The sequence below is a fragment of the Falco biarmicus genome, chromosome 4 (assembly GCF_023638135.1).
Source record: "Falco biarmicus isolate bFalBia1 chromosome 4, bFalBia1.pri, whole genome shotgun sequence".
Classification (NCBI taxonomy): domain Eukaryota; kingdom Metazoa; phylum Chordata; class Aves; order Falconiformes; family Falconidae; genus Falco; species Falco biarmicus.
The window spans coordinates 23,853,986-23,881,565 of NC_079291.1; the positions used below are offsets into that span (position 1 = coordinate 23,853,986).

The 27,580-nt window shown below is 41.1% G+C and overlaps 1 protein-coding gene across 10 annotated transcripts in view; it reads left to right on the top strand.

Annotated features, from left to right (window-relative positions):
* Positions 1-27,580, top strand: part of TNS3 (tensin 3) — a 281,293-nt gene that overhangs the window by 83,388 nt on the left and 170,325 nt on the right. For 7 of the 10 annotated variants that reach the window (XM_056338690.1, XM_056338693.1, XM_056338703.1 and 4 more), the window contains exon 2: positions 15,549-15,593. The exons of 1 other annotated variant lie outside the window; for it this stretch is intronic. In XM_056338690.1, coding sequence (XP_056194665.1) covers positions 15,549-15,593 — 45 coding nt within the window. Of the gene's footprint in view, positions 1-12,542; positions 12,591-15,548; positions 15,594-17,747; positions 17,851-27,580 lie in introns of those variants that run through there. 2 more of the 10 variants (XM_056338694.1, XM_056338698.1) reach the window with 2 other exon arrangements.

Sequence of the window (27,580 nt, forward strand, 5' to 3'; positions counted from 1 at the left end):
GCGCTGCCGTACTGCTGCGGCCGGGCAGGGGCTCTGCGCCCCGCCGCTCCCGCCGCGCAAGGCGCAGGGCCGGCGCGGGCTGAGGCGGCGCTGTCGGGAGCACGCGCCGCTGTCCCGGTGCCCGCCGGGGGCTACAGCCGGTGCGGGCCGGGCCCGGGCCGCGGGGTCTCGCTGCTAGGCGGGGGGCAGGTGGTAACTGCTGCGCTCTCTGGGACCTGACGCTTCCCCCGCCCCCCCGATCCTTATTTTTACCTTTCTCCTCACTTTCTGACCCTCCCGCTCTTTTCTGATCCTCCCTCCCCCCCTTTTCTGGACGACACCCCCCCCCCCCCTCCTTTTACCCAATTCCCCCTTTTTTTTTTTACCCCCTTCCGCTCCTTTTTTTATTCTCCTTTTTTTTTTTTTTGCCTCCTTCGTTTCCCCTCGTCTTTCCCCCCTCCCCTTTTTCCCTCCCTTTTTTCCCTCCCCTTCCCCCCCCCCCCCCTTTTTTTTTCTGCCCTCGCCTCTCCTTTTTTGGGGGGTTTCAAGAGTGCTGTTTACATGTTAAATACTATATTTTTTTTGTGTTGGGAAGCACCTGGTGGTAGTCATTACATTTGTAATAGCAGTGTTTACATTTTACTAGGTATGGAACAAAACAGTGGCGAGAGCCACAAGGGCTGTAGCTGTAGAAAGGAAGCTTTGGGTCTATGTTTTGAGATATTTGATAGGAAACTTCCGAACACTGCTCAACACCATGGCTGATCACAGGTGTCTTAAGCTGGCTAATTTTTAAAAGAAACTGCTACAGCTAGTTAGTCAGGTTTATTGTCTAGAAGGCCAAGTGGGGCTTTTGCTAAAACTAATGAAGTTCTTGATGACTTTGAAGCTGTGAAATGGAACCTCTGAAGTATTGGAAGCAGCGGGGTTCTTATCCTATATAGTCAAAAGGGGTTTTTTTTGGTTTGTTCTAAATAAGTTGATACTTTGACTGTTTATTGGGAAGCTTAATTAGTTGTTTAATTTGTTGGAAGTACAGGTGCTCATGAATCAGTGCTGCATTTCCCAGAGTTTTCCATGAGTTAAATGAAAACAATCCCATTTCATTTTAGCATAGATGTGTGTGTGCCACAGGGAACGATTATTTAGAGAAGGCAGCGGGCCTAGAGTGGTTTAATCAAGTGTTCCTTGCAATCTCTGATTTAATCCAAATTACCCTTTTGCAGTTCACACTTTGTTTTACTGAGCAGCTGTGGTATTTTGGGATATCGTTACCATTGGCATTACCTTCTTTGGTCTGCTCTTGTTTCCTGGTCATGCAGAAAATATTTATAGCTGGAACATAGGAAAAAAAAATAATAATCCCTATTGTGGGCTCTTTCTCTGGCTGTGCTGCTTGCAGTGGCATGTGAGTCCATCCCTCAGGTTTATCTCTCTCTTGACTGTCAGCTCTGTGGCTGGCAGAAGATGTGGCACCACTGAGATGGTGGTGGAGTGGTGCAGAAGTTTGGCAGACTACAGCAATTTCTTTTGTGTCTGACAAAACCGATGGAGAGTTTCTTCATCTCTCTTGTGTCCAACTTTCCTTCTCTGGAAATGACTACAACGACAGAGAACGAGGTGGTATTTTGGAGAGATCAGTGAGGGTTATTTGAGTAAAGCATTATTAGTGTAATTACCTGTGTGTCTGCTAAACATACTCTTTTAACAAAAACAGAGGTGGTAACCGAAACAGCAAGCAGTGCTAAAATTGCAGAACAGGTGTAATGAAGGAAAACCAAATGTGGTCAAACATTTACAATACAGGGAAATTAATGCAGAAGTCGCTAAGCATACTACAAGAATCATGATGGTTGGTTAGGCATTTAATTTTAGGGCTTAGAATCCTGTTTTATTCATAGTGAGAATTTCTAGTTGTGTTTTTCTGGCTGCCAGTTAAGAATCAAATTGTTAACTCATTTGCATGCTGGAACAATCTCTCCATCCTTACTGAGTACCTGTTGAGAATGTACAGTTCCTGATGTAGTAATGAGTGCTGAATGTGTCTTATCCATCAGCTTCATAAATCTTGTCAAAAGTGTACAGCTTTATTTATTTGGGTGGAGAAAAACCAGAGGTATTGACACAGCTTGTACATTAGCATTGGTCATTGTGTGAAAAATGCTATGTATGACTCTAGGTAACGGCTTTGCCACACTTTTGCCCTTTAAGTGCAAGCTAAAATATTGCACGGGTAGTCTGATTACTAATTCGGACCGCTGAGTCATTGAGTAAAGTTGGGAAGATCACAGTAGTGGAAGTGTTTATCCAGTCGTTAAGTAAGGTACTAGTTTACCTCACCTTGACAGTTTAAGAATGGAAATGTATTGCTGGAGTGAAATAACACAGTGGAGCAATTCCTGTTGTTTACTGCTCAGAAATGTCAGGCTTTTTCATCCCTACGGTGGATTGGTGGGCTCAGACTGACCAGCAGCACAGAAGTGAAGCCTAGAAAAGAGCCACCTTTGCAGGTCAAGTTAACTTGAGCTCCTCTGCCTGCCATACAGGGGGCTTGAATGCAGGGCTGAAGGTAACCAGAAGGTGCCAAATCAGAACCAGAGTCTCTGTATCAACTGCACACCTGAGCTGCTGCTGAAGAACCTTCTCATGCAAAATCCCTCTTGAGGGAGATGCCAGTCATGGAGGAGGATGTGTGTGATAGGAGAGATGGGGGGCAATTAGTGGTTCAGCCTTGTTTTTGGTTGGTGTGGGGTATTTTTTGGGGGAGGCTTCGGGTTATTTTGGGTTGTGGTTTGGTTTAGTTTTTGGGTTTGGTGTCTTCCCTCCCCCCACCCCCCTTCTCCAGGCCTTAGTATCTTTGTGGCTGGAAGGGGAGCGAGCCAGGTACAGCCTCTCTGAAAGTCACTTTGGTCCATGCTTGTTTCTTACACAGTGGTCTGTAACAGGGATTTGCATGTAAGTATTTGCAGGTGTTCAGCAGCAAATTATTTTCATGAGGGGTAGAGGATAAGGTAGGGGGAAGCAAGCATCCTGGAAATGTCAAAGCTATTAAGGTTTTGCCAGGCCAATGTCTCCAAAGTACAGCCTGCCATTTGATGATGAATGAAAACTGAGTTTCAGAAAACCAGCCTGGAAGCTGGTGTTTCACACCTGGGGAGAGAGCAGGCTGCTGCCCTGCTTCTTGGTGCACCCCTGGCCCTCTGACAGGAACCTACTTCGTTGTACTTGTTTTGGCTTTTAAAATTAATCCTTTAGCCCTGTGCTTGGAATGGCAGAATTAACATAATAAGCTACAGCTGATAAACGAGGGAGGGGGTTTTCTTACATTTAAACTATCTTTATGGCAGTGTGGGAGAGTCTGTGACGATAACGGTAACGTACGTTGTGCGTGTAAGCGCCCCCTCTCCCTTTCCCACCCCCCACTGGATTTGGTAGTCTCCTGTATTCATATATTTCACAGTATAACTGTGCTTTTAAAGTTGCTAATTTTTTTTTGTATAATTTAAGAATATAACTGGACTTGTACACTCAGGACTTATTAAAGTTCAGGAGGGGGGTATAGCTGTGCTGTGCTTGATATATTAAGGCAGAATTTCCATAGCCTGCAGGGTCTGTTGTAGTGATCTGCCAGTGATAGGAAATTAACACTGCCTTGCCTCACAGGGACTAAATGTTCATCTGTTTTGTTTTGGTTTTTTTTTTCTTTTCTTTTCTCCACTCCCCCCCCCCCCCCCCCCCCCCCTTGCCCACGCTACTATCTAATTACCCTGCGGGTACAGACCTGTGTGATAACAGAATTGAGATAATGAATTGCTTGAGGCATAAAGTGACAGATTGATTTGCAGTAATCTAGTGGACAGGTGTGTTGGTGCAGCCTGCTTCCAGTACATGCCACTGGGAAAGATCTGAGGAAATTCAGCAGCCTTGGAGACAGAGGAAGGGAAGATGCTGTTATGTCTTTGTAGTTCCTTAAGCTACATAGACACTCTCTTAGCTTTGGGGATGGCAGAAAGAGGATGTTAATCCATTTAGGAATGTACTTAATTGTGATTTTGGGGAATGAGAAAGAGAATGGTTGTGTTTGGAGAGCAGTCTATTAGGTTTACATGTTCTGGAGGCACTTCCAGAGCTTAGCTTTTTTGCTTAATCTTAAGGCTGATGTTGATTTACTGAAAGACAAAGGTGGTGGGGATATCTTTTAAGTCTTAACCACAGAAACGAATAAAAAAATGTGGAGTTGAGGTCATTTTCCCCTGCTTCCCACTGCTGTGTGCTTGTGGACAGAGTGAAAAAGTGAGTGATGATGACCTTAACCTGCAGACATATGTTTTTACTTCCAATTAAAATGCTGTATTTTTTTTTTCCTTGAAGGAGATAATTTTATTTGGGTAAACTGTAGAATCTTGCAGTGGAAGTGCATTTGTATTTCTTCCTGGTGTTGAAAAAAAATCAGTAGACCATATGTAAAACTTTCAGCATACCATCCTGCCCTCTTGTCCCTTGCCTACCATTTCTCATATTTTGGAGACATCAAAACCAATATGCTTTGTAAGCATATTCCCGCTGGTCAATAAAAGTGTATTTACAGCTGTTGTCTTAGTTGAAGTAAAATGGGTTGACTTCCATAGGTCTTTCTATACTAGCCACTTTTCTGCGCCAGTACTACCAAAACTTACTTGAGAGGGTAAGGTGAAAAAAGAAGCCACTAGTGTGTATTGTGATGAGGGCTATTTACATTTGCATAATATTGTCTTGTTGGCTATGAGGGTCTCTGCAAAAATACTTTCTCTAGCAGTGTTTCTTTGCACCAGTAAAACAATAAAGCACGTTGCACCTTCTGTCTTTCAGCATGAAAATACCTCAGACAAGAACTTCAGTTTTTGCAAGTCTTTTTGATTGCTAACTTAGGACACTTTTATGTCCTAATCACCCGTATTCATCCCAATTAATGTATTTTGAGGCTTTCCCCTCCCTGCCCCTCAGGTTTCTGTATCTCCGTTTTAGTAATTCAGCAGGTGGGTGCAGCTGAAAGTCGCCCAGGGGACACTTCCATCTGGCTTGCCACTTTTTCTCTGGAGGGGATGAGAAGGGCCAGACAGCTGTGTGCTACGTTCTGCACCTCCTTACAGCCTGCTGGTCAGTGTCAGGTTGCTGCTGTTGCTTCTTGTCCTTGCGGAGTGGCTGCCTCCTCTTCTTCCTGTCCTCTGGCCGCTGCAGTGTTGGTAGCTCAGTCCTCTGTGCTGGCTCGCGGTAAGTTCTCCTGATTCAGGACAGTGGCTGGGTTTGTAGTGGCCAGCAGAGATGACTTGTTGCTATTGGGCAGAAAAGTTGGTAGTTGGAGGAACTGAGGGCATCCCACTGGGAAGGAGGGAGGGGGGAAAGATTGGCTTTGGGATCTGAGACTAGACCATCGTAGTAAATAATCCAGTATTCACAGAGTCAGGAACAAGTCAGATGCTGTAGCACCGTTTGGGGGGCCCTCACCTGCAGTATGGAAACAAAGGAGAGCAGGGTCTTGAAGCTGAGCCTTCCACATCACAGGGGTGGGTCCTGGCTCAGAGGTCCTGTGGTCTTCCCTCTCCGTATGCTGTGTGTGCAGGCTCCCTGCTTCCGTGCTATAATGTGGAGTGGAACTGCTGTACTGGGAGAGACTTGAGAGGTGCCATAGCCAGCTGTGGCTCCAGTGTTCCTGGCTCTTGGATACCAACCACAAGCTAATGGATTATTCCATTAGAGGTTTCTTTTGGAGGTGGAGTGGCTTGTAATGCCTAGCTCTAGCAGGGCCAGGCTCTGTGCCATGTCGTGGATGTCCTTGTTTTCTGCCCTTCCTGGGGCTAGTGAAGAGGAAGATGTGATCTGTGTTCCACAGCCTTCTATGAGTTCTCCCCAAATTGTAAAGGATTTAGTCATGAAAACACAACTTGCATGCATCCAAGCTTTCATTTTGTCCGGCTTTAAGGATTAATAGGTGATAGCGGTTTGTTACAGGATGCAGCAGCTTGTTACAGGATGCTTTCCTAGCAATTGGTGTCCTGGAAATTCTAACTACGAGAGCAAAGAACATCTTTGTGGGTATTGTGTTCTTGTACATCTGGGACCATGTGATTTCCTGAACATATGTGTTAGGTTTTGTTTACCTGGTGTATCTGAGCCTTTCTGTAGTGTTTGCAATCCAAATGTAATTTCTTACGAATTGTTGACATTGTACTTCTGCCAGGTTATGGTAATTTACCTTTTTTAATTATATGTGTGAAGAAACTTTAGCTGCCTGGATTTCGGTAACAGCCTGTTCCCTTTGGTTTTGATGAAGGAGTTGTTATCTGATTTTTAGTTCATAAACACACAGCCTGTTGCTGTGGTCAAGAAGTGAGAGCCTGGAACCTGGCTAGGTCTATGGTTAAATTCATTGCTGCTGATTTTAGTATGTAATCACTTTAATTTGTGTTTGAAAAACTTGTGAAAACACTTCCTTATGAACACAAGATATCTCACTAATTAAAAATAAGCCTTTCCTGAGGTGTGCTATGTTTTTTGCAGTCATTCACTTATTATTGCAGTTACCAGCAACTCTCAGCCTTCACAATTATTTTCAGCTGAGATGGACTTGATTTGGAAGATGAGAATTCAAGCACAATTTATGACTTATTACTGCCGCTTCTGGGAAGCCTGGCATTTCCAGTGATGGTTTCAATAGATTAGGGTGTTTAAGATCAAAATCAGGGGGAGGATGTAGATTTTTAGTAGTAGACTGGATTTTAAGTAATAAATTTTTAGATTAGTAGGTTTCAGTCAAAACACTGAGACTGTTATTAGTCTTGTTAAAATTCCTCTCTGCTTTCTCCTGGTTCAAATACTGGATTTTCTTGAGCATTTTGTGTGTTTATAAGCATCTAAGAAACTGCTTTTGTATCTTAGCTGCTCTTGCTCTTTGATTATGGTTTGTTGAAAGCAAAATTGTATTTTTCAAATATCAGTAATACACCTGCTTTAGAAGTGCATCTTCAATCTGTAAGTAAAATGTGACAAGTAAATACTGGCAAGGCTCTTCCACTTTATAAGTTATGACTCTGGAAAGAAGTGACTGGCAATGATTTTATAGTCGTTTTCAAAAAGACTTCCATGTTTTCTGCTTTTTGTAACCTTGCAAGTGTTCCAGTTCAGCAGATAATGCAGCAGCGGCCTTGCTGTAGCCTGACTCCAGCTGTTCGGCGTTATCTGGAGAGCTTTTTATTTTCAGTATTTTTATGGATGCCAATATTCCTTTACTTGTCTTATTTCTTTCTGTTTTATATACCGTGGTTACTTGGAAGTATTTTGGAGCTATCCTGCCACTTCTTTGTCTGTCTGCTGTACAAAAGCATACTTGGGGTTGGACTAGATGGTCTCCAGAGGTCCCTTCCAGCCCTGACCATTCTGTGATTCTGTGTGTAGGCTTTAATCTTATGTTAAGAATTGTTTGTCTATATTAAATCATGTATGTGTTTCATGATGCTTGATGATAGGGCAGGGGAAGAAATAGGTTTAATTCTTGCTGGAAACAGCCTTCTTCCATAGAGTTCTTGCTGTTTGAGGCTCTAAAATTTTTGTGGTTTCAATCTAGTATTTTGCTTTTACTTCTGTGCTGCTTCGTGGGCTATGCTTCATTTGTGATTTTTTTAATTTATTTTTTTTTCTTGGTAAGTGCTGGACTTCTCTCCAAGTTGTGAAAGCACAGTGAGTTTATCGTTGGAACTGAAGTTTTGGGATTTGTAGTTCTTGCTAAAGATACTAATCTCTAGGGGAATTACGCCAGAAGCCAGCTAGAACTCCATCCCCCAGGAAGCACAAGGGCAGAATGCCAAAATATTTTGGCTTTTGTTCTGAGTATTCTTTTGTCAAATACCTGCTCACTGCTGTGTGAAGAGAAAATGGTAATTTTTAGAAATGCAGTTTTGAGTTTTTGTTTCTATGTAACTGAAATACTTTGACTGTTTCCTGTGTGTCTGTGTGTCGTTACTCTTAAGTTTTATTTTGAAATGCCGATGCTTGTTCTGTCCTGAAGAGGTAATAGCCATTCTTTTTGTACTTTAGGGGTATAAAGCGTGTCAGCAAGCTGACCTTTCCTGAAAAGGCACTAGGTTGTAAGGCACCCCAGCTTTGATTATGGCCTGCAGGAGACGGTGTGCTGCTCCAAGAAAGAAAATTTGGGAACTAATTGGAGAAAGAGTGGCTGTGTTCAATTGTGACATCTCAACTCTGCAAGTACAGAACAGTACTTCTGGGGAAAACCAGGACTGGAACTTGATTCATAGTCTAGTTTAAGATAACAGTATCAGCATAGTCAGTGTTCATGTGGTTAAAGAAATGTGTTGCCAGAAGGAACTGATAAATAATCAGAAGCATCTCTGAGAACTGTTTTTTAATGGCTTGTGCTCATTTGAGGAGGGGAAGGCACCTTGTCATCCCTAGTTTAACAATTAGTACTTTATATGAACACCCAGTTGAGCTGGCTAGTGCCTTATCTGTGTGCTTTTAAGTGAAAATGTGTTCTCTGCAGGTGTGAGATTTTTATGAAAACATAATTATTCTGCTTGATAGAAAACATGGTTATGCTGAGCTGATACGAAACAAGTAATGGCTTTTCTGCCTTTTAACAGATTTTTTTGATTGGGTTTTATTTTGTATTTAAAGAATGTGGTAACTAATTCTTGGAGCACAGGACTGAAATTCAAGCAAAGCAGACTTTACATATTTGTTCCCCATGTCACTGACTCATGCTGATATTGTCATCAGTAAGGTAGCTTGAAATGTAAAATGATATGCAGTGAGACAGTTTGATGCTGAGCCTCACTGGGATCCATTGTTTGCCATTGAGGAGGCGATAATTGTTCCCACCTCTTGCAAAACAACCTCAGGTTCTCAGGTGCCCCCTGCACAGCAATGCCTGTTGTTGCTCCAGTGCGGGTGCTGTTGCAGTGGACTGCGTGGGGAGCTGGGCAGTGCAGCTGGCAGGGGTGGGCAAGCTCTTCACAGGCAGCAAGCCCTCGTACTGCCTTTAAAGCTTGGGGTTTAGGAAGAAATGAGAGCTTTGGAGGGCCTTGTAGCTCTTGAGAATCAGACCCTTGCCAGTGAGAAAATAATTTTCTCTTTCTCTGTGGTCCTTCTGAGCTTTGAGTCGTATTCCTTTGCTTTCAGCTTTTATTCAGAGTATCGTGCATGTCTTTCCTTTCCTGGGCATCCTAGAACAATTTCTTTTGCCTTTGAGTCTTTCAAGGAAATGAATGCTTCTACAGGTTTGCTTGTAGAGGGAACATTGCCTGTATTAACGTTTTTGGGTGGTTCGGTTCTCTTGCTTAGGCTTACCCATGCAGGTGCTGTTACAGTTATCTGTAGTTGTTCCCTAATGATTAAGTGCTCTGAAGACCTGTAGAGCTGAAAGGGAAAAACACTTCAAAAATAGAGTAGGAGTGTTCAAGCACCGCAGAATTTCTCACTTTGTTGTACTTGAAGTGGTGAGGGAAATGAAGCATGTGTGTAGAGCAAGTCAAGGTTTTCCTATGAGTCATTAACTATCTTTTGACAGCTCTCAGAAGAGTAGTGAGCTTGCCTCGTTTATTTCTTAATGACACCAGATTGGGCAGCACTTTTTATATGTTTACCATGGCCATGAAATCTGCTGTATGTGCTAATAGATTTGGGAATTTCAGCTAACTCTGACTTTATTTCAGAACTGAAGTTCTCCCGCATGTCTTAAAAGAAAAGTGTACATGAAGGTTGAGCACAACTTAAGTGCGATATGACTGATATAATGAAGTATTTCAGATGTAGGTGAATCCATTAGTTAATGAAGAAATCGAATGATTGGGAAAAGCATGAATTCAACTGATGTTCTTATGTTACAAGAATACAAGCTGAGGATTTTGCAGATTTAGGCATGTTGCCTAGAGGCACAGAGTTTCCTAGAGTATCGTAATGATTGCTGAGCCACGTTCAACAAAAAAAAACTGTATTCAAGAGAGAGGTGGTCAGTGGGAAAGCAGAAGAAAAATTAAAATAATCCTGCTGAAAGGCAGTATGAAAAGGCCTAGAGAAGACAGGAGAGAGCATTTCTGGGTTGGTATTTTCAACCTGCATATGTTTGAATGTAGAGTTCCTGTAAAATGCAGCGGTTGATCACTTTGGGGCCACAGAGTCTACTACATGTGACATGCCTTTGTGTTGTTGATGGAGATTAAGAATTGGAAGACTTGAGTTATGTGCCATTTAACCCAGACTGTTCTGTACTTCAGGAGTAAAAAGAGTGTTTCTTGGTTGTGTTTTGGCTCTTCTGGTTGTCTCTCGCTAGAAATCAAGCTTTAGTTTTTAGGGTGATGTATGTGCAATGAATAAAAGGGGAGAGGGGCAATGACAGATGAACTTCACACATACAGACTTAAGCAGGATACTCTGAAGAATAACACATTATTTGGCTGTACAGTCTATACTTCACCTCTTGGTATAGATGCCTTTTGTATTTCTCTTCATTATTTGTAGTTGAATAATTTTTTTTTAAGGTGTGCTTTATTCTATTAGTTACCCATGTTGTCACAACAAGATTACTGACTAATGATGAGTAGTTATATACAAATTTGTTACCTAACCAAATGACTTTCTAAAGGGGAAAGAGAAAGATAATAGCTCACCAAAAAAACTCCCAAGACCCCAAAACACCAAATGAACAAAACCCCTAGACCTTTTCTTCTATTAATTCTGGTGTTCATATACACAACAGTGCTTCCAAATATGTGCCATAGTTTTAGAAACCAGTCCTCTGAGTACCTCCTTTATTGCTATCTTTCTTTTATAAGTGTAGCGAAACTGGATTACTGCTGACATTTCAAGTATGTTCATGCACAACTATATTTGCCTTCCTTTCCTTATGTTGTATTATACGTTACTGTGGCATCTGGACAGTTTATGTTCCTTCTCAAAGTTACTTAGCCGTGTGCCATCCCAGCCTTATAAAAACTGGTATCTCCCTTTTAGAGATGGTGCTTAGCTGCATGGAAAACTGAAGCCATTTGCCCACGTTTCCCCAGAGCTCTGTGGGTGAGACAGGGAGCTTTTGTCATCACCAAGATCCAAATGGCGGGATGGTAGCTGGAATGGTTTGTGTCTTAGCTCCATTTTATCTAATTTTGTGTATAGCCTCTGCACAAAGGTGTCAGTGGCAAACTTGTGAGCAGTAATGAAATGAGAGGACTTCAAAGCGCAAGGATGGATTTAGCAGGTGGGATTTGGAAGTAAAGCCCCTGTTCCCAGTCCATCACTTCCTATTAACGCTGCCTGGTACAACTTGTGGTGTTTCATGAGTTGTTGCAGCAACTGATGGTGCTTGTTGGTGAGCCACATCATTCTGTATGTGGTAACGTGGGTGATAGCAGGATAGATTTGCTTGTGAACTCCCAGCAGCATTGCCTCCTTACTCTGGCCAGTGTTCAGATGTGGTGAGAACTGGCTCTATTAATGTTACTGCTGTAGCTTTTACCAGCCCCATCAGCTGCTAGGTTTCCTGTTTCTAACACTTTTTGCAAAAAATGGGAATTTTGCTGCTTCTGTAGGAACAAAACTGGGCCTTTTATACTAACACTGAGCTTCTTCAGGCTTTCATGGGAAGAATGTAGCTTTTTTTATCCATAGTTTAACAGAAAAAGGATATTCCCCCCCCCTCAACCCCCCAGGCCCTTTCCAAATCATGATAGTTTTCAGCTTGCCTAAGTGAAAGATGTAGATGAGTTTGACATCCCAGATAACCTTTTGATATCTAAGGTATTGTGTAAAATACAGTTGAGCGGTGGCAGACTAAATGTGAATAATATCCTGAACACAGTGGAAGAACTACCTGTCATAATGCATATATTTGCTTTTCCTAATATCTTTAGCTTCTCACGTTCACTTTTTCCTGTTTACAAAGCAAATTTGCTTCAAAGAATCTGTATTACAGATAATTAATATTACTTTTGCTCTTTTTAGCGTTGGGAAAGGACAGTCCTATCCCTGTGTGGTGCAGGTGCCATTTCCAACCTGGACCTGTAGGGAATCTTTCTGATGAAGCATAGTATCACATTTGATAGACAATGGGGATAGAATTGTCTCTCAGCTAATGCATGTGCATGTCTGGGTATTGAGGGGGAAGAACAGTCTTTCAAAGAGACAAGGAGGGTGTGTGTATTACGGGGAGTATCATATTAATCTAAAAGAGATTGCATTCTTTGAGCTTGACTTTTTACTCTGGGAGGGACTGGGGGGACGTAGTGTGTGTGTGTGTGTTGGGGCTTGGGGGGCGGGGGGGAAGGTGGTGAACATTCCTGGAGGGGATTAATTTTGAGGTGACTCAAACAGACACTTTGATCCTTTCCATCTGCAGGTTGGCTTGTTTTAGCTTGTTAATATATGGATAGCAAATTCCCTCCTTCCTTTTATGTTTGGAAAATTGCTCATAGCCCACACATGGCTCTGTAATTGGGGAGAGATTGTTCATTCTTGCCTGCAGGAAGACATTTCTCTGTCTGCTGAGCTGGAGTTCCAGACTAGATAGAGGGAATGCAAGAAAAATGTAGATGGGAAGCAGGGCTACGCGACTCCTATTTAAGGTATGAGTCTTGAAGAATTCACTGCTAATCCATCTGTGTTTGCCTCCAGAACACCACATCTTCTGCAGGATGAGGGAAGTAAAATTGCTCAGTAGCGCTGTCAGCCTCTTCTGTGCCTCAGGGTATAACAGGGTGGTTGTCTGTAGGATGTGGACTGTATAGAAGCCTCAGTGAGTTTAGGAAACTTTTCTTCATCGATAATCCACAATAGTTAAACACGGTCACAATATCATCAGGTTTTCTTGTTTATTACAACTTCAGATATCTTAAATACCAGTAGGAACAATTGCATAAATTTGTGACCTGAAAGCAGGCAAGGGTTTGGCAATATCAAATATTATGCTGTTTCTTAATCAGACTTCTTTAAAGATTGTTAAACTTGTGTTCTGTTGAACTCTTATTGCCCTGCCTTCTCTCAAGTTGCTCTTTTAATTCAAGATTTTCCAAAAGTATCAGGATTTTCTTCCCAATGGATTTTCTCAGAATTCTGCCTGGGTGCTTATCCTGCAGGTAAAGTAGCACTGGTCAGGTTACAGAGAGATTTGATCTCCTACCTCTTCCCCCACCCCAGAAGACACTTTGGAAAGGTTTGAGTATGTGCAAGTGTTGTTTGGAATTTTTCATCTCTGTGAGGGTATATCATGCCACAAGTGAAGCTTTTATTTTTTTTTAAAGATAGAAAATAGCAGCACGTAACAGACAGAGTCCTGGCATTAGTTTATAGTATTTATTTAGTGGCATTTTCTCCTGTGTTGCTTATACATACATTTAAAGATTTTTAGGGGCTTGCTTTGGCTTGGAGTGTTGCAGTTCTGTCTGATTATTTTAATGTCTCACAGAATTTTGTTCATGTGTGATTGACCAAGGGGTCTGGCCACATTCCAGGATGAATAATTGCAGTCATTCCTCGGTTTTGATTACATGCAACACTATTCCCTTATCTCTCTGCTTTTGTAGTTGGTGGCTCACTCTGGCTGCTTTGGGGTCCTTATGAAAGAGTACAAGGGCTCTTCTCACCTACCTCACAGAAGCCTTTTTCAAAGCAACTCTGAGGGTGATTTAATCCCCCTAAAGTCAGGGTGACTTTTAGTGACCTGCTGGTGGCTGGGCCTGTGCTGGCAGGAGTTTGTGTAATTGAGGCTAAATTTGAGTAAACCAAGTAAAGCATGTTTGGTGTGTTGTTTTTTTTAAATGTCTGAGAGGTCTTGCATTTGACCTTCATAGGTGATACGGTAGTGTTAAAAAAAAAATAATCCACAAATCCCACTGTTTTACAGGAGTATTAAGTGGTTCCTAATGATTGAATTGCTTTCTTAACAAATGGCTCTTGAATAAAGGAAGCTGATGACTAAAGCAAGTTCAGTGAGTGGAAGAAAAGAAAATTAACTATGTAATAGCTGCAAAAATGACTTTGAGAACTGTGTTAGATTTTGGGACTTAGTAGTTGAGGATCTTTGGAGATCCTTGAAGGATGATTGCATGTTGCTGTTTCTGTGGAAGTATTTGCTTCTAGATTTAGATAGATCAGTCAACAGTGAAGTCATAGCATAGGTCATGATGTAAGTAAGCACTGCTGTAAGTTTTAAGCTTCACAAGCTCGTGTTGACTGTAATGCTTGAAGTCATGGCTGCTTAAATAATGGCATGAGTTGGACACCTCTAAGTGTAAGAGTAAATTCCAGGTGGTCTGATTCTGCAAGAATTTTTCACTTATGTGAACTTGCAGAATCGCCTTTCCTGGGGTCTCTGGAACACAGAGTTGCACAAATCAAATCTTAATCTTGGTTCAGGGAGCCTTATGTTTGGGGAATACCTCACATAAACCAAGAAGTCTGTAAGCAGTCCTCACCTTGTCATGGAGGATGCCTCTGTGACTACATTCAGTTACAGAGAGACAGTTAAAAACACAGCCATCCTCCAAAGAGGCAGAGTAACAAAAATGTCTTAAATTTTCTGCAAAATGTCATATGACAAGACATTTTATTTAGTCTGAAGGCATCTGTCTGCACATGCAAGCAGTGAGAACAAAAAGGGCATCTGTGTGTTGTTGTACGTGTATTACACAATTAATATCTTGTGTATATGCGCATGTTTTGCATGGAAAAGATTCATTTGTTGTGCTTTAGTGTATAGACTACAGTAGTTCAGGTTACTAAAACCTAGAGTTTGGTTTGGCTTAACTTTAAAGGATTTTATTCACTTGTTCTAAGAAAAAAAAATACTAAGCTCTACCCTTTATTTACTTGCAAAATGATATTTCTTTGTCTAAAAAGATCTGCACTGGTATTGATGTCTTACTACCTGTTCTGTCAGCAGTAAATTTTGATTTCCACTGTTAAAGTCCCTACCATGTGTAAACACTATGTGCTGGTGGCTGTGTGGGGATGGGTTGGACTCTCATGGGCACATGCTGAACTGTGGCCTGTTGGGTTGCTCAAGGTGGTGAAAGAATAAATGAACCATTTCTAGAAAGTGAAAAGATGGAAAATTAATTGCAGCAAGGGGAAGATGACAACTACAGTCGGTATAGTAATAAGCTGTGAATTGAATATAACCTGAACTGAAAATTGGTTTGAACACTTGTTTGCTTTCCTTTATGCCTCGCCCCTCTCCCCCAGTTAAGCTCAATGCAGAGCTAGACTGGAAGAGATTCAGTCCCAGTGGGATCTGAAGCAGGACTGAAATGAAATGTTGTCTTGATCCTCTGGTAATAATATTGGGAAGATTTTTCAGATGCTTTGGGAAAAAAGTTTATTGCTTATTTAACCATTGTTTGATGTACAGAGGAGAAATGGGTATACTTATAGCACACCCATGTGGCCACATAGGGGTTAAATGCTATTTAAAAATTGTTTTAATGGGGGAGGAAAAGGTTTCTAATTGTAGTGAAGTATTTTTGGAATTTGCCCTGTCAGTTAGTAATATTTCACTAATTAAAGCAACCCTTTGTTTAAACCAGGCTGACAACAGTTCGTCTGGAGAGTTGGCTGGTGGACAAACCAAGGTATGTTCATTCCTCAGCAATTCAACCCATTTTATATGCTGATGTTTCTGAAATAATGATTTTAACTTGGAAGAAGATAATCACATCTGTGAATTCCTTGTGGTTTCTCTGCTGCTGAGGGTTGCAGCCTGTAAACAATTTTATTGCCTTAAAGCCTTGTGTGTAATGAAAATTAACAAATAAAACAAGCATACAGACACTAGGCTTTTTATGGCTGGAGGCATCAGGTTTGTTTGAATGGCAAAATTAAGGGATTATAAATTTTTGCTGAAAGAATGTTAGCAAGAGGCAGTTCTCTCTTTCTCTTGTTCCCTTTCTCGTGTGTACTCTCTTGCCTGGGAGAACGGTGTTATGTTCTGACTGTGGTTTGATCAGTAAGGTTTTATGTGTTTGTGGGAAAACAGGTTCTCATTTGGAAATTATACATTTGCTGTAAAGGAGAGAGAAAGGGCTACACTGATATATACTGTCAGGTTGAACAACAAAAGCAGACTGAAAATTGTACAGATTTTCCTGCCCTGAACTGCACTATATGGAGAAAATCATACAATATTAAAAAGCCACCATACAATTCTTGAATCACTAACTGGATGCTTGCACGTTGTATTTGCCTGGTGCTGTGGTATCACTGTTTACTCTCCTAGTTGCTTGGTTTTGCCAAATGACTTGCTGCTTGTAAAGAAGCCTGCTTTGCCAGCTCAGAGATCCTGAAAGAGTAAAAAACTGACCGTCCAGGCGTTTTGAGTGAAATCTGCTGAGTGGTGAATACCTACTGACTAATATTTTTGGTTAGACTGAGACTTGGTAGCTTTCTTCTGAAAGATTATCCCTTCTGCATTAATAAACATTCAGAGATTCACCTCAAGTCTTGAAAAAAGAGTATTTATGTTTTCTCCTCACAACATTCATAAAAATACCAGCCAACAGACCTGCCTTGTCAACAGACCTGCTTTGTCAGCAGACCTGCAATCAATCATGTCCAGGTAGTGAAGATACTTCAGAAGTTTTCTTTGATTTCAGTAGCAATATTTCTAGGCTACATGATGTGTGCTGTAATAATGAAGGACATGCTGGAATGATTGGATGTCAGAAACAGGATAAGCCTTTCAAATGAGTGTTGTCTAGTTTCACTTCTATTTTGTTGTAGATTCCCGTGAAATTATTTTAGGTTTTTGCAAGTGTACCATGGGACTGTCACTTTTTTAAATTGCTGTGATCCAGAAATCTGCTTTATTTGAAGATTTTGTTCTAGGAATGTTTTCTTTTTTTCGTTGGGGCAGAGGGAGCAGTAACTTGTGATAATGAATTATGTCCTCTGAAAGTGCAAGAAAAGAAACCTAAGCTACAAGGGAGAAAAAATTGTGAAGACCTTAAAGGCAACTGGCATTGTTCTGAGGGAATGGGGAGAGAGCAGAGTTCTTTCTCAGTGTGCTAATATGAGAGTACCCTTGGTGCAACAAATGGGAATGGAAAAGGAAGAACCCTGATGAAGTGATACTGACAAGATTGGAGAGTATTTGATAGGAAGAGTAAGGGTTTGCGGAGCTTCTTGATCGTTCAAAGGAAGAATTTAGGGTTTCGGGTGGATTCTTTGGGCATTTAAAAAGGGGCATGAAAGTAAAGGTCAACATACGTTTTAGTGAGTTTTTCTTAACTCACTGTGATAAGAGATCATGATTTTAGTGCCAGGGAAATAACTAGGTATTTTGAGCTACAAGGAACGAGCAGGTCGGTTGAGTTGAGTAATAGTTGCATTTTATGTAATTGTTTTTCTCAATGTAATAGTTCAACTATTCGTCCTTGGGTGAGTGAGCAAGTTAATCAGCTACAGAGCAGGCACTGTATAATAACTTTATAAATGTCTATTGTGTTTGATTTCCATTTCCACAAGTGCTTTAGATCTTGCAGCTGAATGTGATCCTTGTGCTTAAGCCATTTCGTATTATCCTGGTTCATCCACATGACAGAGGAGAGGAATTGTAGCTCCAAGCCTCAGGCTGGTAGCAGCAAATCCTTTCCTGGCTGAGTGGGAGCACACAGGGCTCCCCGTTAGCAGCAGCCTGTACGAGTCAGTGACCGGAATTGATGTCATTTGTCAGGCTGCCTATTTTCTCATATTCCTTCTAGAGGTTAATGTTTGAATGGGAATAGCTCATCAGAAAGGTGGAGACCATTCGGACAGGCAGGCAAGGGTATTTTCCTATCTCCAGGCTGTAGCTGAAGTGACTTTGAAAATGGTTACAATAATAAGGTGGAGGTAAGGGTAACTTAATTCAAAATTTTGTAGGAATAAAAATCTGCAGTTCAGCAGAAGTAGGTATAATTATGATTATTAGCTTGCTGTAGACTCATTCTTTTACTGTAACATGGCATGCTTTGCTGTTGGATTTTTCTTATTCTCAGAGGTGCAGGCTGAACATCAGAACTGAATGCTATATAATTAATACATTTACTGTGAGTTCCTCTCTCAAATAAAGGCAAAGTTTGAATCTGACATGGCAAGCACTTTCTCTTTCTCTGTGGAAAAGTGTGACTGCGTCTTATGGTAGGCCTGTCTGCCGGAGCCTGGTTTACATGGTTCTGATCTGGGTACCAGAGATGGGAAAGATGGTTAGAGCTGGAGGCAGTGCAAAGATCAGAAGAGGAGCCTTATTTTTCTGTTTGCAGCAGTGAGCGATCTATCTGTTGCCATCAGGCTAACCTTGTTTCTTCCTTAATGTTTTTTTAAATTCTTGTGCATCATAAAAATGTTATTGTCATATGAATTACAGTTTTAACCAGGAAGTTTTGGTACTGTTGCTTGGAGTGTTTTTTTTATTGCTTTTTGTTTGTGTCTGTGGTTCACGTTCTTCAGTAAAAATAAAAACCTACCTAGTACTAGCCTTTGAACTCTCAGAGTTTCCTCAGATTTGCCTGTTAGGGCTTAGGTGAGCATGGACTCTGTACAATATCATCTGTGGTTAGTAGCAATAAGGGAATATGACTGAGATTTTATGATTTAGTATGCTGTTACCACACAATAAAGACTTTGAGAGAACAGTCAGTAGAACTAATCTTGTAATATCTGAGGAAAATATATAGAAGGTATGCAAAATCAACGGTTGGAGATAGTGTTTTTCATCAGCTTGTGTTTCCGTAGTCTCGCCTGACAAGACCACAAAGGAACACCAGGAAAATATGAAATAAATGGTTAACCACAAGTTGTCTGCTGTCCGAAAAGTAATGAAATTACATTGTGGAGCAGGGTTGTTGAATAAACATTTCTGAATTTTGGAGTGGCACTTATATTATCCTATAAAAACTTTTGTAGAAGTCTGTGTAGTATTACTTTGCTTCTGTTTCTGAAAATATTTGATTATAACTTGACAGAAAAAAATGGTAAAGCTTCAGTAAAATAGCAGCAAAAAAGTGAAACTAGATGTTATGAAAGAAATGAAGAGCTACCCAAAAGTGCACAATGAAGATCTTTATGTTCCATATTGGGTTCTCCCTCGCTTCTTAAATCATCAAATACAAAATTTTGTAAGCAAAAGATTTTGGATCCTGAGGTTTAATGAAGTGCAAAACCTGTGCCTATTTTAAGATGTTACACAAAAGATATTGTTTTAGATTACTGTTTGGAACAGTTTGAACTACATGAAGTAAGATAACTTTATAAAATGAGGAAATAGTTAAGGACACAAGAGAGTGCTGCATTCTATACCAGTTGCTATCATTTGTGCAGATAGTCATCTGTATGGGATTGCATGGTTAACTAGAGCTGTTTGCATACTGAACCAGGAGCATTTGTAATCCCATTGCTTCTGGCCAAGGGGAATACATTGAAGTACAGACTTTGGGGTGGGGAGCATAGGAATTGAGGGAGGATGTTCGAGCCACAGGTGCTGGTCTTCAGTGTGTTCCCTGCTTAGTGTAACTCTAGCCTTTCAAAGCACAATGGCCAGGTAGGCTTCATGTGGTCGTTATACTGTGTCAGTAGGTTGCAAGAGCCATGCTGATAGGGTTGAAGTGGAGTGGTTAAGTAAGGATGTGTGTGTGGAAGGGAGGGAACAGGACTGAGTTTGCCAGTTTTCCATCCTGCTGCATTGCCTTTAATGAGACTTCCACGCAGACTTGGAAAGCATGTTAGTTTCTACTACTTGAAGATGGAACGTAGTGATGTTGCAGAAGGCAGAGCCTGACTGATGACTGGTAACTTCCCTGACAGATGCACTTTCAGTGTGTGTGCCTCCTTAGTAGAGCAGCTGCTAAACACAGGTGTATGAGAAGTGTGCAACTAGCAGCTTACTTCTGTGTATTTCTAGCCTGGATGCTGGCTCTCTCTGGAGGATGGGCCAGGGAAAAAAAGGTGTATTTGGAAGGTAGTGACAACAGAGTACCTGCATGGACTTAAAAATGCCAAATTGAGTATGTATTAGTGTAGCATGCCTGCCTCAAGCAGGATTGTGAGGGTAAGAGGGAAAGCTCATGCTGTGTAGCAAAATTAGCCTGTATGAATTTACTGAAATTATTCACTGTGTTAATATTATTAATATTTCTTCCATTTCTCAGTGACTGATCTACTGATGTACGCTTTCATCCCTCAGCTGTTTTTCCTGATCAGTGTTCTGGCAAACACCTGCTGCTGTCCGTATTTGATCTGATCTGGGTCTGACCTCTTCTTTTGCTTCTTCTCTCCCTTTCTCCACTTGCTTTGCAGATTTTTGTAACTTTCCTGGTCTTTTTTTTTTTCATATAGTTCTTTCTTTTCATGCCAGAAATTGTTTACTACAATACATGGCTTTTGGTAGCTTTTTGGTATTTGGCCTTTCAACTAAGTGCATCATGTCATAGGAGGCTTTGGTTGTACATCACTGCAGTCCTTTGTGCATCTCCTGCTTTTGTAAACAGGCTCATTAGGGACTATCCAGACAGTGGGAGGAAATATGCACAGAAGCATGTACTTTGCTTGATGTTTCTGTATATCTGCAAGAATTCATCTGCAGTGGGAAGAGGTTTGATTAGAGGTTCTAGGTGAAGATGATTTAAAAAAATGGTAAAATTTAACTGTTGGTATTTCAGGGGTAGACAACTGATCTCTCTGAATTTTTACTTTTGTTATGCCCTTCAACTTTTTTTTTTTCTGTGAACTGAGGATAACCAGGTATATTCAGAAATAGCCTATTCCCCCCTGTTATTTAAAGACGTGAATTCTAGTCTTCAGATGCCTGGCTCTGAATATGTGGGAGTTCCAGTCTTCATGTAATAAAAGCAGCGTTGTAGCCTCAGAGATGTGAAGGCCAGTTCATTTAACAAAAAAAGAAAAAAGCCATTGACAAACATTGAGCTTTCATGATGCACATAGTCCTTTGCTGCTTTCAGGCATTTCCTTTGTACAGTGTTTTCCCACACAGAACAAAGTGCCCGTCTTCCAGCGAGATGAGGACGACAAGTTTTCCAGTGTCTGGAGTAACGATTGTCTTAGTGGACTTTCCAGCTGTCTCCTAATTGCTTTTCCACCAATGCAGATTCATGTGCAGTGGAGAAATGAAGTGTTGAGACAGAAATGCAGAGAACTGATGAAATGGAAAAGTATGAGAGCTGCTGCTATTTTACATTATGGGTGAGGAGTGGACTGCAGGCTCCTCTGTGTGTTGCTGCTGGGAGGAGAGGGGATGAACCATTGCTCTCTGCAGGGAATGGATTCCTAGGGGGGTTTGGATGAAGGAGAGCAGTAAGGATTTGGCCAGAGAAAGGCAGCCACCTCACCTTGCTGCAGCAGGCGTGCTGCTCTGCCTGCATCCTGCTGGAAGGAGTGTTGGGATGCTAATGAGTGTGCATTCAGACCCACTTGGGTGCTGTTTTTCTACAGCAGGTGTTACCCACCTCTAGACAGACCTGGACCTGTTTTTTTTATGGACTGAAATCTCAGCCAGATCATAAGGGGAAGAACTTGAAACTGTCTGGGAAAACAGCAGGTATGAAAGAGTTCCTGTATATTGTTTGAGGTAGCCAGCCTCAAACTTTAAAGTGGGGAGAGAGATTTACCTGTTGATGAGTCTTTTGCAAACACTTTACTCTTTTATTATGACATCTGTATCCTGTGGCTGATACCACTTTGTCTCAAGAATTTAAAACTTGCAAAAGGGCACATGCAGTTGATGATCTAGATGATGGACCTCCTCCAAGGTGAACCGTCCACAAATGACAAATGTAAATGTTAGGTGGTATGAAAGACCAGCACATGAGGCATAGATCCTGTCTCTTGTTAGAGTGCAAGGAAGTTGCTGTTATGTCACGGCTCCCATCCTACCCTTGGTAGGGTGACTGAGGCTGCAGACCCCTGTTCCAGAGCCTTGTGGCAGGCTAAGTGTGTTGCTACTTCTCCGTCGCATCTTGCACTGCCTTGTGTCTGTCTGGCTTTCAACTTTTTAGTTCAGAGCTGTAAGTGAGAGAGCTAAGGTGAAAAGCTTTGTGTGTGAGAGCCAGTACAAGTTTGCTTACAGCTCATGACAGATGTGTTTTTTCTGGCAGCTGGAACTGGGAGCAGCTATACCTTGAAATCTAGATCTAGACACCCGAGATCTTTTCTTTTTAATTGTTAACTTGAAACTTTGAAGCATTATGTATCAGGTCTCAGCATATGGTAGAAGGAGAGCATGTCTGGAAAGGGATGACCAGAATGGTCCAGGGGATGGAACAGCTGCTTTTTGGGAAGAGACTGAAAAGTCTGGGACTCTTCATCCTGGGGAATGGAAACTGTAAGGGGAATATGATAAAGGTTTTACAAAAACATAAAGATGGTGGATAGGTTGAACTAGGCAGAACTAGTCATGCAGTCCCACAGTGCAGACACTTTAACAAAGTGTCACAGCTGATGGGAATTTACTTTAAAATGAACAAATTAAGGTACTTGAAACAATGGGGAGTATGACCTTTTGGAACTTGCTGCCACAGAAAGTTGGGGGTAGACAGTACCAACAGTGTTCAAAGCAGTTTGACAAAACTAGTGGAAAACAGGTGCATTACCAGATTTTAAGAGGATGGGTCAGGGATGGACCTTCCAGCATCGCTGGTACAGCAGGGGCATGGACGGAGCAGGACATGGGAGGAGCAGGACTGACTTGCTCTGTTGGAATAGTGCCTACCTTTGATGCAGTGATGAGAGCTTGGGTGGTTGAGATGGACGTTGTGCATACCTTGTGGTTTTGAGCTGTATTTTCCACAATTGGCTGTTGTTGCACTGAGTAAACCTTGAGTGTAGGTGCTTTGCACATAACTGGCCTCTGTCTTTAGATCTATGTAAGTCCTGTATGTCACTGGGACAGAAACTGCCTTTTTAGTTTTTAGAGAAACATACAGCTTTGAAACCCTAGTACCTAGGCAGAGTATCTTATTAAAACAATGAAGACCCCTGCTTTCTTTTGTCATAAGAAACTACAAAGGCTTCTACTGCTTGAGTTTATAGCACCAAATGTTTTAAATAAGGGGGGGAAAATACTCTGTTTTCTGTCATTTTCTATTATTCTTTGCCCCTTAAGCTCATGCAGTAAGGCAGTTTTGTACCTCATAGGTTTTATTTTTCCTCTTGACATGAACTTTACTCAGCTGGTTCCATGAGACATTTTTTTCTCACCGACATCTCTGTGTGCCCTCACTTGAGCCACAAGTCAGGAGCAGACTGCTGGGAGAGGTATCGCCAGCTCCGGCTGCAGGGGCTGAAGTCAGATCTCTCTTCTTTAGCTTGGGCTGCTTGTTTCTCGTTCTGTGAAGTGCCTTGAATGAATCGGGAGTAAATGGCGTGTCTAACAAATACTCTCTTGTCTTTGCAATCACTCTGAAGTTATTTTGTAATAGTAAATGATAGCAATAGCAGTATAACTAGCTATTTGTTTAGAGTGTGTGTAAATATATATATATTTGTGCTATGTCTGTCGCTATAGAAGTAATCTCTGAATGTGAGCAAAACAGCCAGAAATGCCTTATTTCAGTCTGTGTAAAAACCCTTGGGTGTTTTTCATTTTTTTTGCCACTGTCTTGTGTTCTTGTCATGTAGCATGGGTTCTGCAAAATGTATGTATCCACTGTTGGTAGTTGTGTATGCACTTAAATATTTGTGATAATGTTCAGTTATTGTCATTGGCTAAAATACTGTGCTGCTTTTGAAGCAACAGTACGTTTTCCAAGAAATTACTCTTATATGGAAGAGCTGCAGAGAGTCTCATGTGTTACGGTGTAGCTATTTCTGGAAGATCCTTCATTGTGTGTTCATTTTGTCCTTGTATGAGTGAGACTTTTTTCATAGCTGCTTTTACTACAAAGTTTTGGTTAGCTTGTTCTGAAAGCCATTTTAGAGGGTAGATGGATAATATCCTATTACTTGGCCTGTATGCATGGTAGGCACTCTTAAATATTTTCCTGGAAGTGAAGCAGGCAGCAAATGTGGAACACTGGTTGAGGAGTAGGAAAGTTAAAAATGCTCTTTAGTATGAGGAGGGAAGAGAAAAGCTCTGAAGTATGTTGTTGTCAGTAATACTAACTGATGTATTCTGGGCAGTCCTGTCTCATCAGTACATGCTTCAGCAATGCTGGTTGTGGGGAACTGCAGGTAACCTGGTGGGATTTTATTCTTTCATTTCTTCATGGGAACTCTAATTGTGCAGAAATCCATGGGGCTTTTGCTGTGCAGACTTTGTGTAAGAGATGGGAGGAGAGGAAGTGAAGAGGTGACAGAAGTAATCACGAGTAACCATAACAGAAAGGGCTGAAAGAGGGTGAGTGGACTGGCATTCCCCTCAGCTAGCAGTGCTGCTTCTTCTTTAGTCATGTGATTTATTTTCAGAGCAATCTTATAGAAAAAGGTATATGACTTAGTTTTGCAAACGTTTTTTAACTGGGGTTTGGCCTTCTCATGAAGACTGCTTTCAGTTATCCCTTGTTTGAGCTTTCTCTTGGACATCCCTTATGGGTATTTCCCTAGCCTGTAAAAGGTGATGAAATAACCATTCTGCTAATACACTGCTACCCCCTCCCTCCATGTATTTAAAATAATAGCTATGAGCATTATATCAGCCCGTGGATTTGAAGCTACCTTGGAGAGTGGAAGAATGCACAAAGGGAGTCCCAGGAAATTGCAGTGTTGCTGGATAAGTCATTTAGAGAGAGGACTGGGAAAAGAGAACCTATTTGCATGACCACGGATGGGATGTGAACAAAACCTATCTTTGCTTTATGTGATTTTGCTGCTGTGCTCAGAGGGTTTTTATGGGCCATGTAAAATTCAGCCAGAGTAGACTCTGACATAAGGAAAGTTTATGGGGCCTTGCATGTATGTTTATAATTTTTTCTTGGCTGGAGTATATGACATGGGTTGTTAGAAGTTTTGGAAATAGAGAAATAATGTACAAACAGTTTTTGGCTTTTTTTTACTCCACATGAGGTAACATCTGGAATTAATGATTTAATTTTAAAAGTCTAACTATTTTTACTGAGGCTTGCATTTCCTCGTAAGTATCATTTAGTCACTATCAGGATGACTTTGGAGGGAACAGATTCTGTAGAAGTATAAAGATATATTTATAAATAGTCAGCTAATTTTGATTTTTTTTTTTTTAATTGGGTATGTATGTGACTATAGCTATACACTTTTTCTTGAAGATTATTTACACAGGTTTAATTTTACAATATTTTCTTGATTCTTTGATAAAAGATATAAGCCTTGTGACCATCTTTTTAAAGAATGAACTGTTATCACAGTTGTGGTTTACATGTTGGAAACAGGTATGTTCCTGATGTAGTATGGTATTTGGAAATAACGTAAACGTCTCTTGCATAGGTGTAACAAGCCAGCATTAAGTCTCTGCTGGTGAGGAATTGCATTATCAATGTTGCCAAAATCCAAGTTGGGTATCTTGAGTGCTTTAGTCTGTATTGGCTTTACTTAAATCTGGAGAGTGTTTTTTGTGTAAGCTGCTTTTCTCAGAACGTTATGTATCTCAAAAGCCTTTGGCAGAGTTGCTGTGAATTTTTTATCTGATGGTGATCAGTATGTTGCTACATAACGAAAATGCTGGGTGATGAGGAGTATTTGAAATTCATCTTACCTGAGGATGCCCATGTAAAACTTCAGGGTCTGTTGTGTTACACTGATCCAAGTCTGGGATAAACTTTCAGCTCCACTGGATGTCTGTGTGCCATGGAGAGCACAGCATGGGCAAAAATATTTCCTTTGTGGTAAACAAGAATTTCATAATACTAGCAGTTGAGACCAGACGTAATTACAGCCTCTTCCTCAGGCAAAAACTCAGTCTGTAACCTGTGGTTCTGCGCTGTTTTCTTCCAGTTTTGGCTCCTAACAATCACACGCTGTTTAGGTGCCAGTCTTGAGCCTCATGAAAGCAGTCTAGTAGCGTTGCTTGCTGCCTGCTGTGGTTGCTCTCCTTTTTTTTTTTTTTTCCCCCTTCTCCTTTCTTTTACTTCCCTCCCTTTCTCTCTCGTTGCGTCCCCCCCTCCTGTCTCGTCCTTTCTCTCTTTGCCTGTTCCCTCTCTCATGCATACTCTCTGTTCCTCTTCTTGGCATCTTTCTTAGTGGAGAACCACAAAAGCTGTACCAAGTGACAACAAAGAAACCTTGGTCTAGGCTTCTCTAGGTTTCACAGTATATTTTAGTAGAGTTCTTGTATAAATGGCTGTGAGTACTCAGTCTTCTAAATGAACTGCTTAACTGAATTGCTTGGAAAGTCTGGAGTGGAATGTACTTAAAATGAACAACAGGGAACAAAAAATGCACATTTTAAAAATTCAGATGCAAAGGCTGCATTGCAGAATATTTCCAAAATGCCAGAGAGGAAAATTACTTTACTTGAACTTTACATTAAAAATGAAATGGAGAGATTGACTAGTTGATCAATTAATGTCAAGACCTACTTACACTAAACTCCATTATCTAAACAGTGAGTTCTCGTGACAGTTGTCTTGCTTTGGAACAGTGCAAGTGTAAAAGCTTGCATATAAGTGTTTGGGAGGCAGGAAATAAGGGGAAGCAGGCCTAGATACAGAATAAGCTTTCTGTGAAGTGTGTCCGTGAATTTCTTCAAAAATGCAAGCTCTGCAAAGCTGTCCTTTTCCAAGAGAGTTGCAGACCTGTCATGTAAACTTTATGCAGGAGTAGAAAACTGCAGGGAAGAAGAGCGGATAAAATCTGAAATGAGAATTCTGTTCTTTTGTCTGTATATCTACAAAGTAGAGAAACTCAGCAACCAGTGTGGATGATGGCATTCCTGAGTTTTTAAATTTTTTTTTACATAGAAGGGGGCTGTGGAGATGAGGAACTCTCAGCTCTTGGGCACGATGCCTGAACCCATGATGGTACAGAACCTCCTCACATCAGATTGGTGAAGATTAGTGAAGTTACCTGGATGTAATGACACTTTTCCTTCTTCCCTGACCTCTTATCTCTTCAAAAACATCTCCTGTGTTTTCAAACACAAAACCCCCCAATCGGGACAGAGATTTTTCAAAAATCATAAATTTTATCTGTTTGCCAACAGATATGTTCATACATAATGCTGGAGTTCAGCTGTTCCTTTTCTTTATGGTTTATTTTTGTCAGAATTGTGTTTCACGTTGATATCTTTTGATTTAACTTGAATTAGCATGATGCAGATGTCAGCAGTGGGGGATACGGGGGAATTTGTGACTTTGGCTGCTACAGTGAGTGATGGAAGTGTCTAATGAAGCATTGTAATTACAATGCAAATTTATTTCTCAAGTATTTCATCCCCTGCTCCAGCCTTTCAAGAACATGGGCTATTCTACTATTTCTCTCACTAATTTCTGCTGATTAATACACTTCACTGGTGGAAAGATTTTCCTGATAGTCCAGTCTGAGTCTGATTCCTTCAGCCTCAGTATTTTCTGCAGTGGTGTTTCTGGAAGTGCATTAATTGTCTTGGCTTTACACTGTGGGTAAGACCAACAATATTTCCCAAAGCTATTCTTAAGATCAG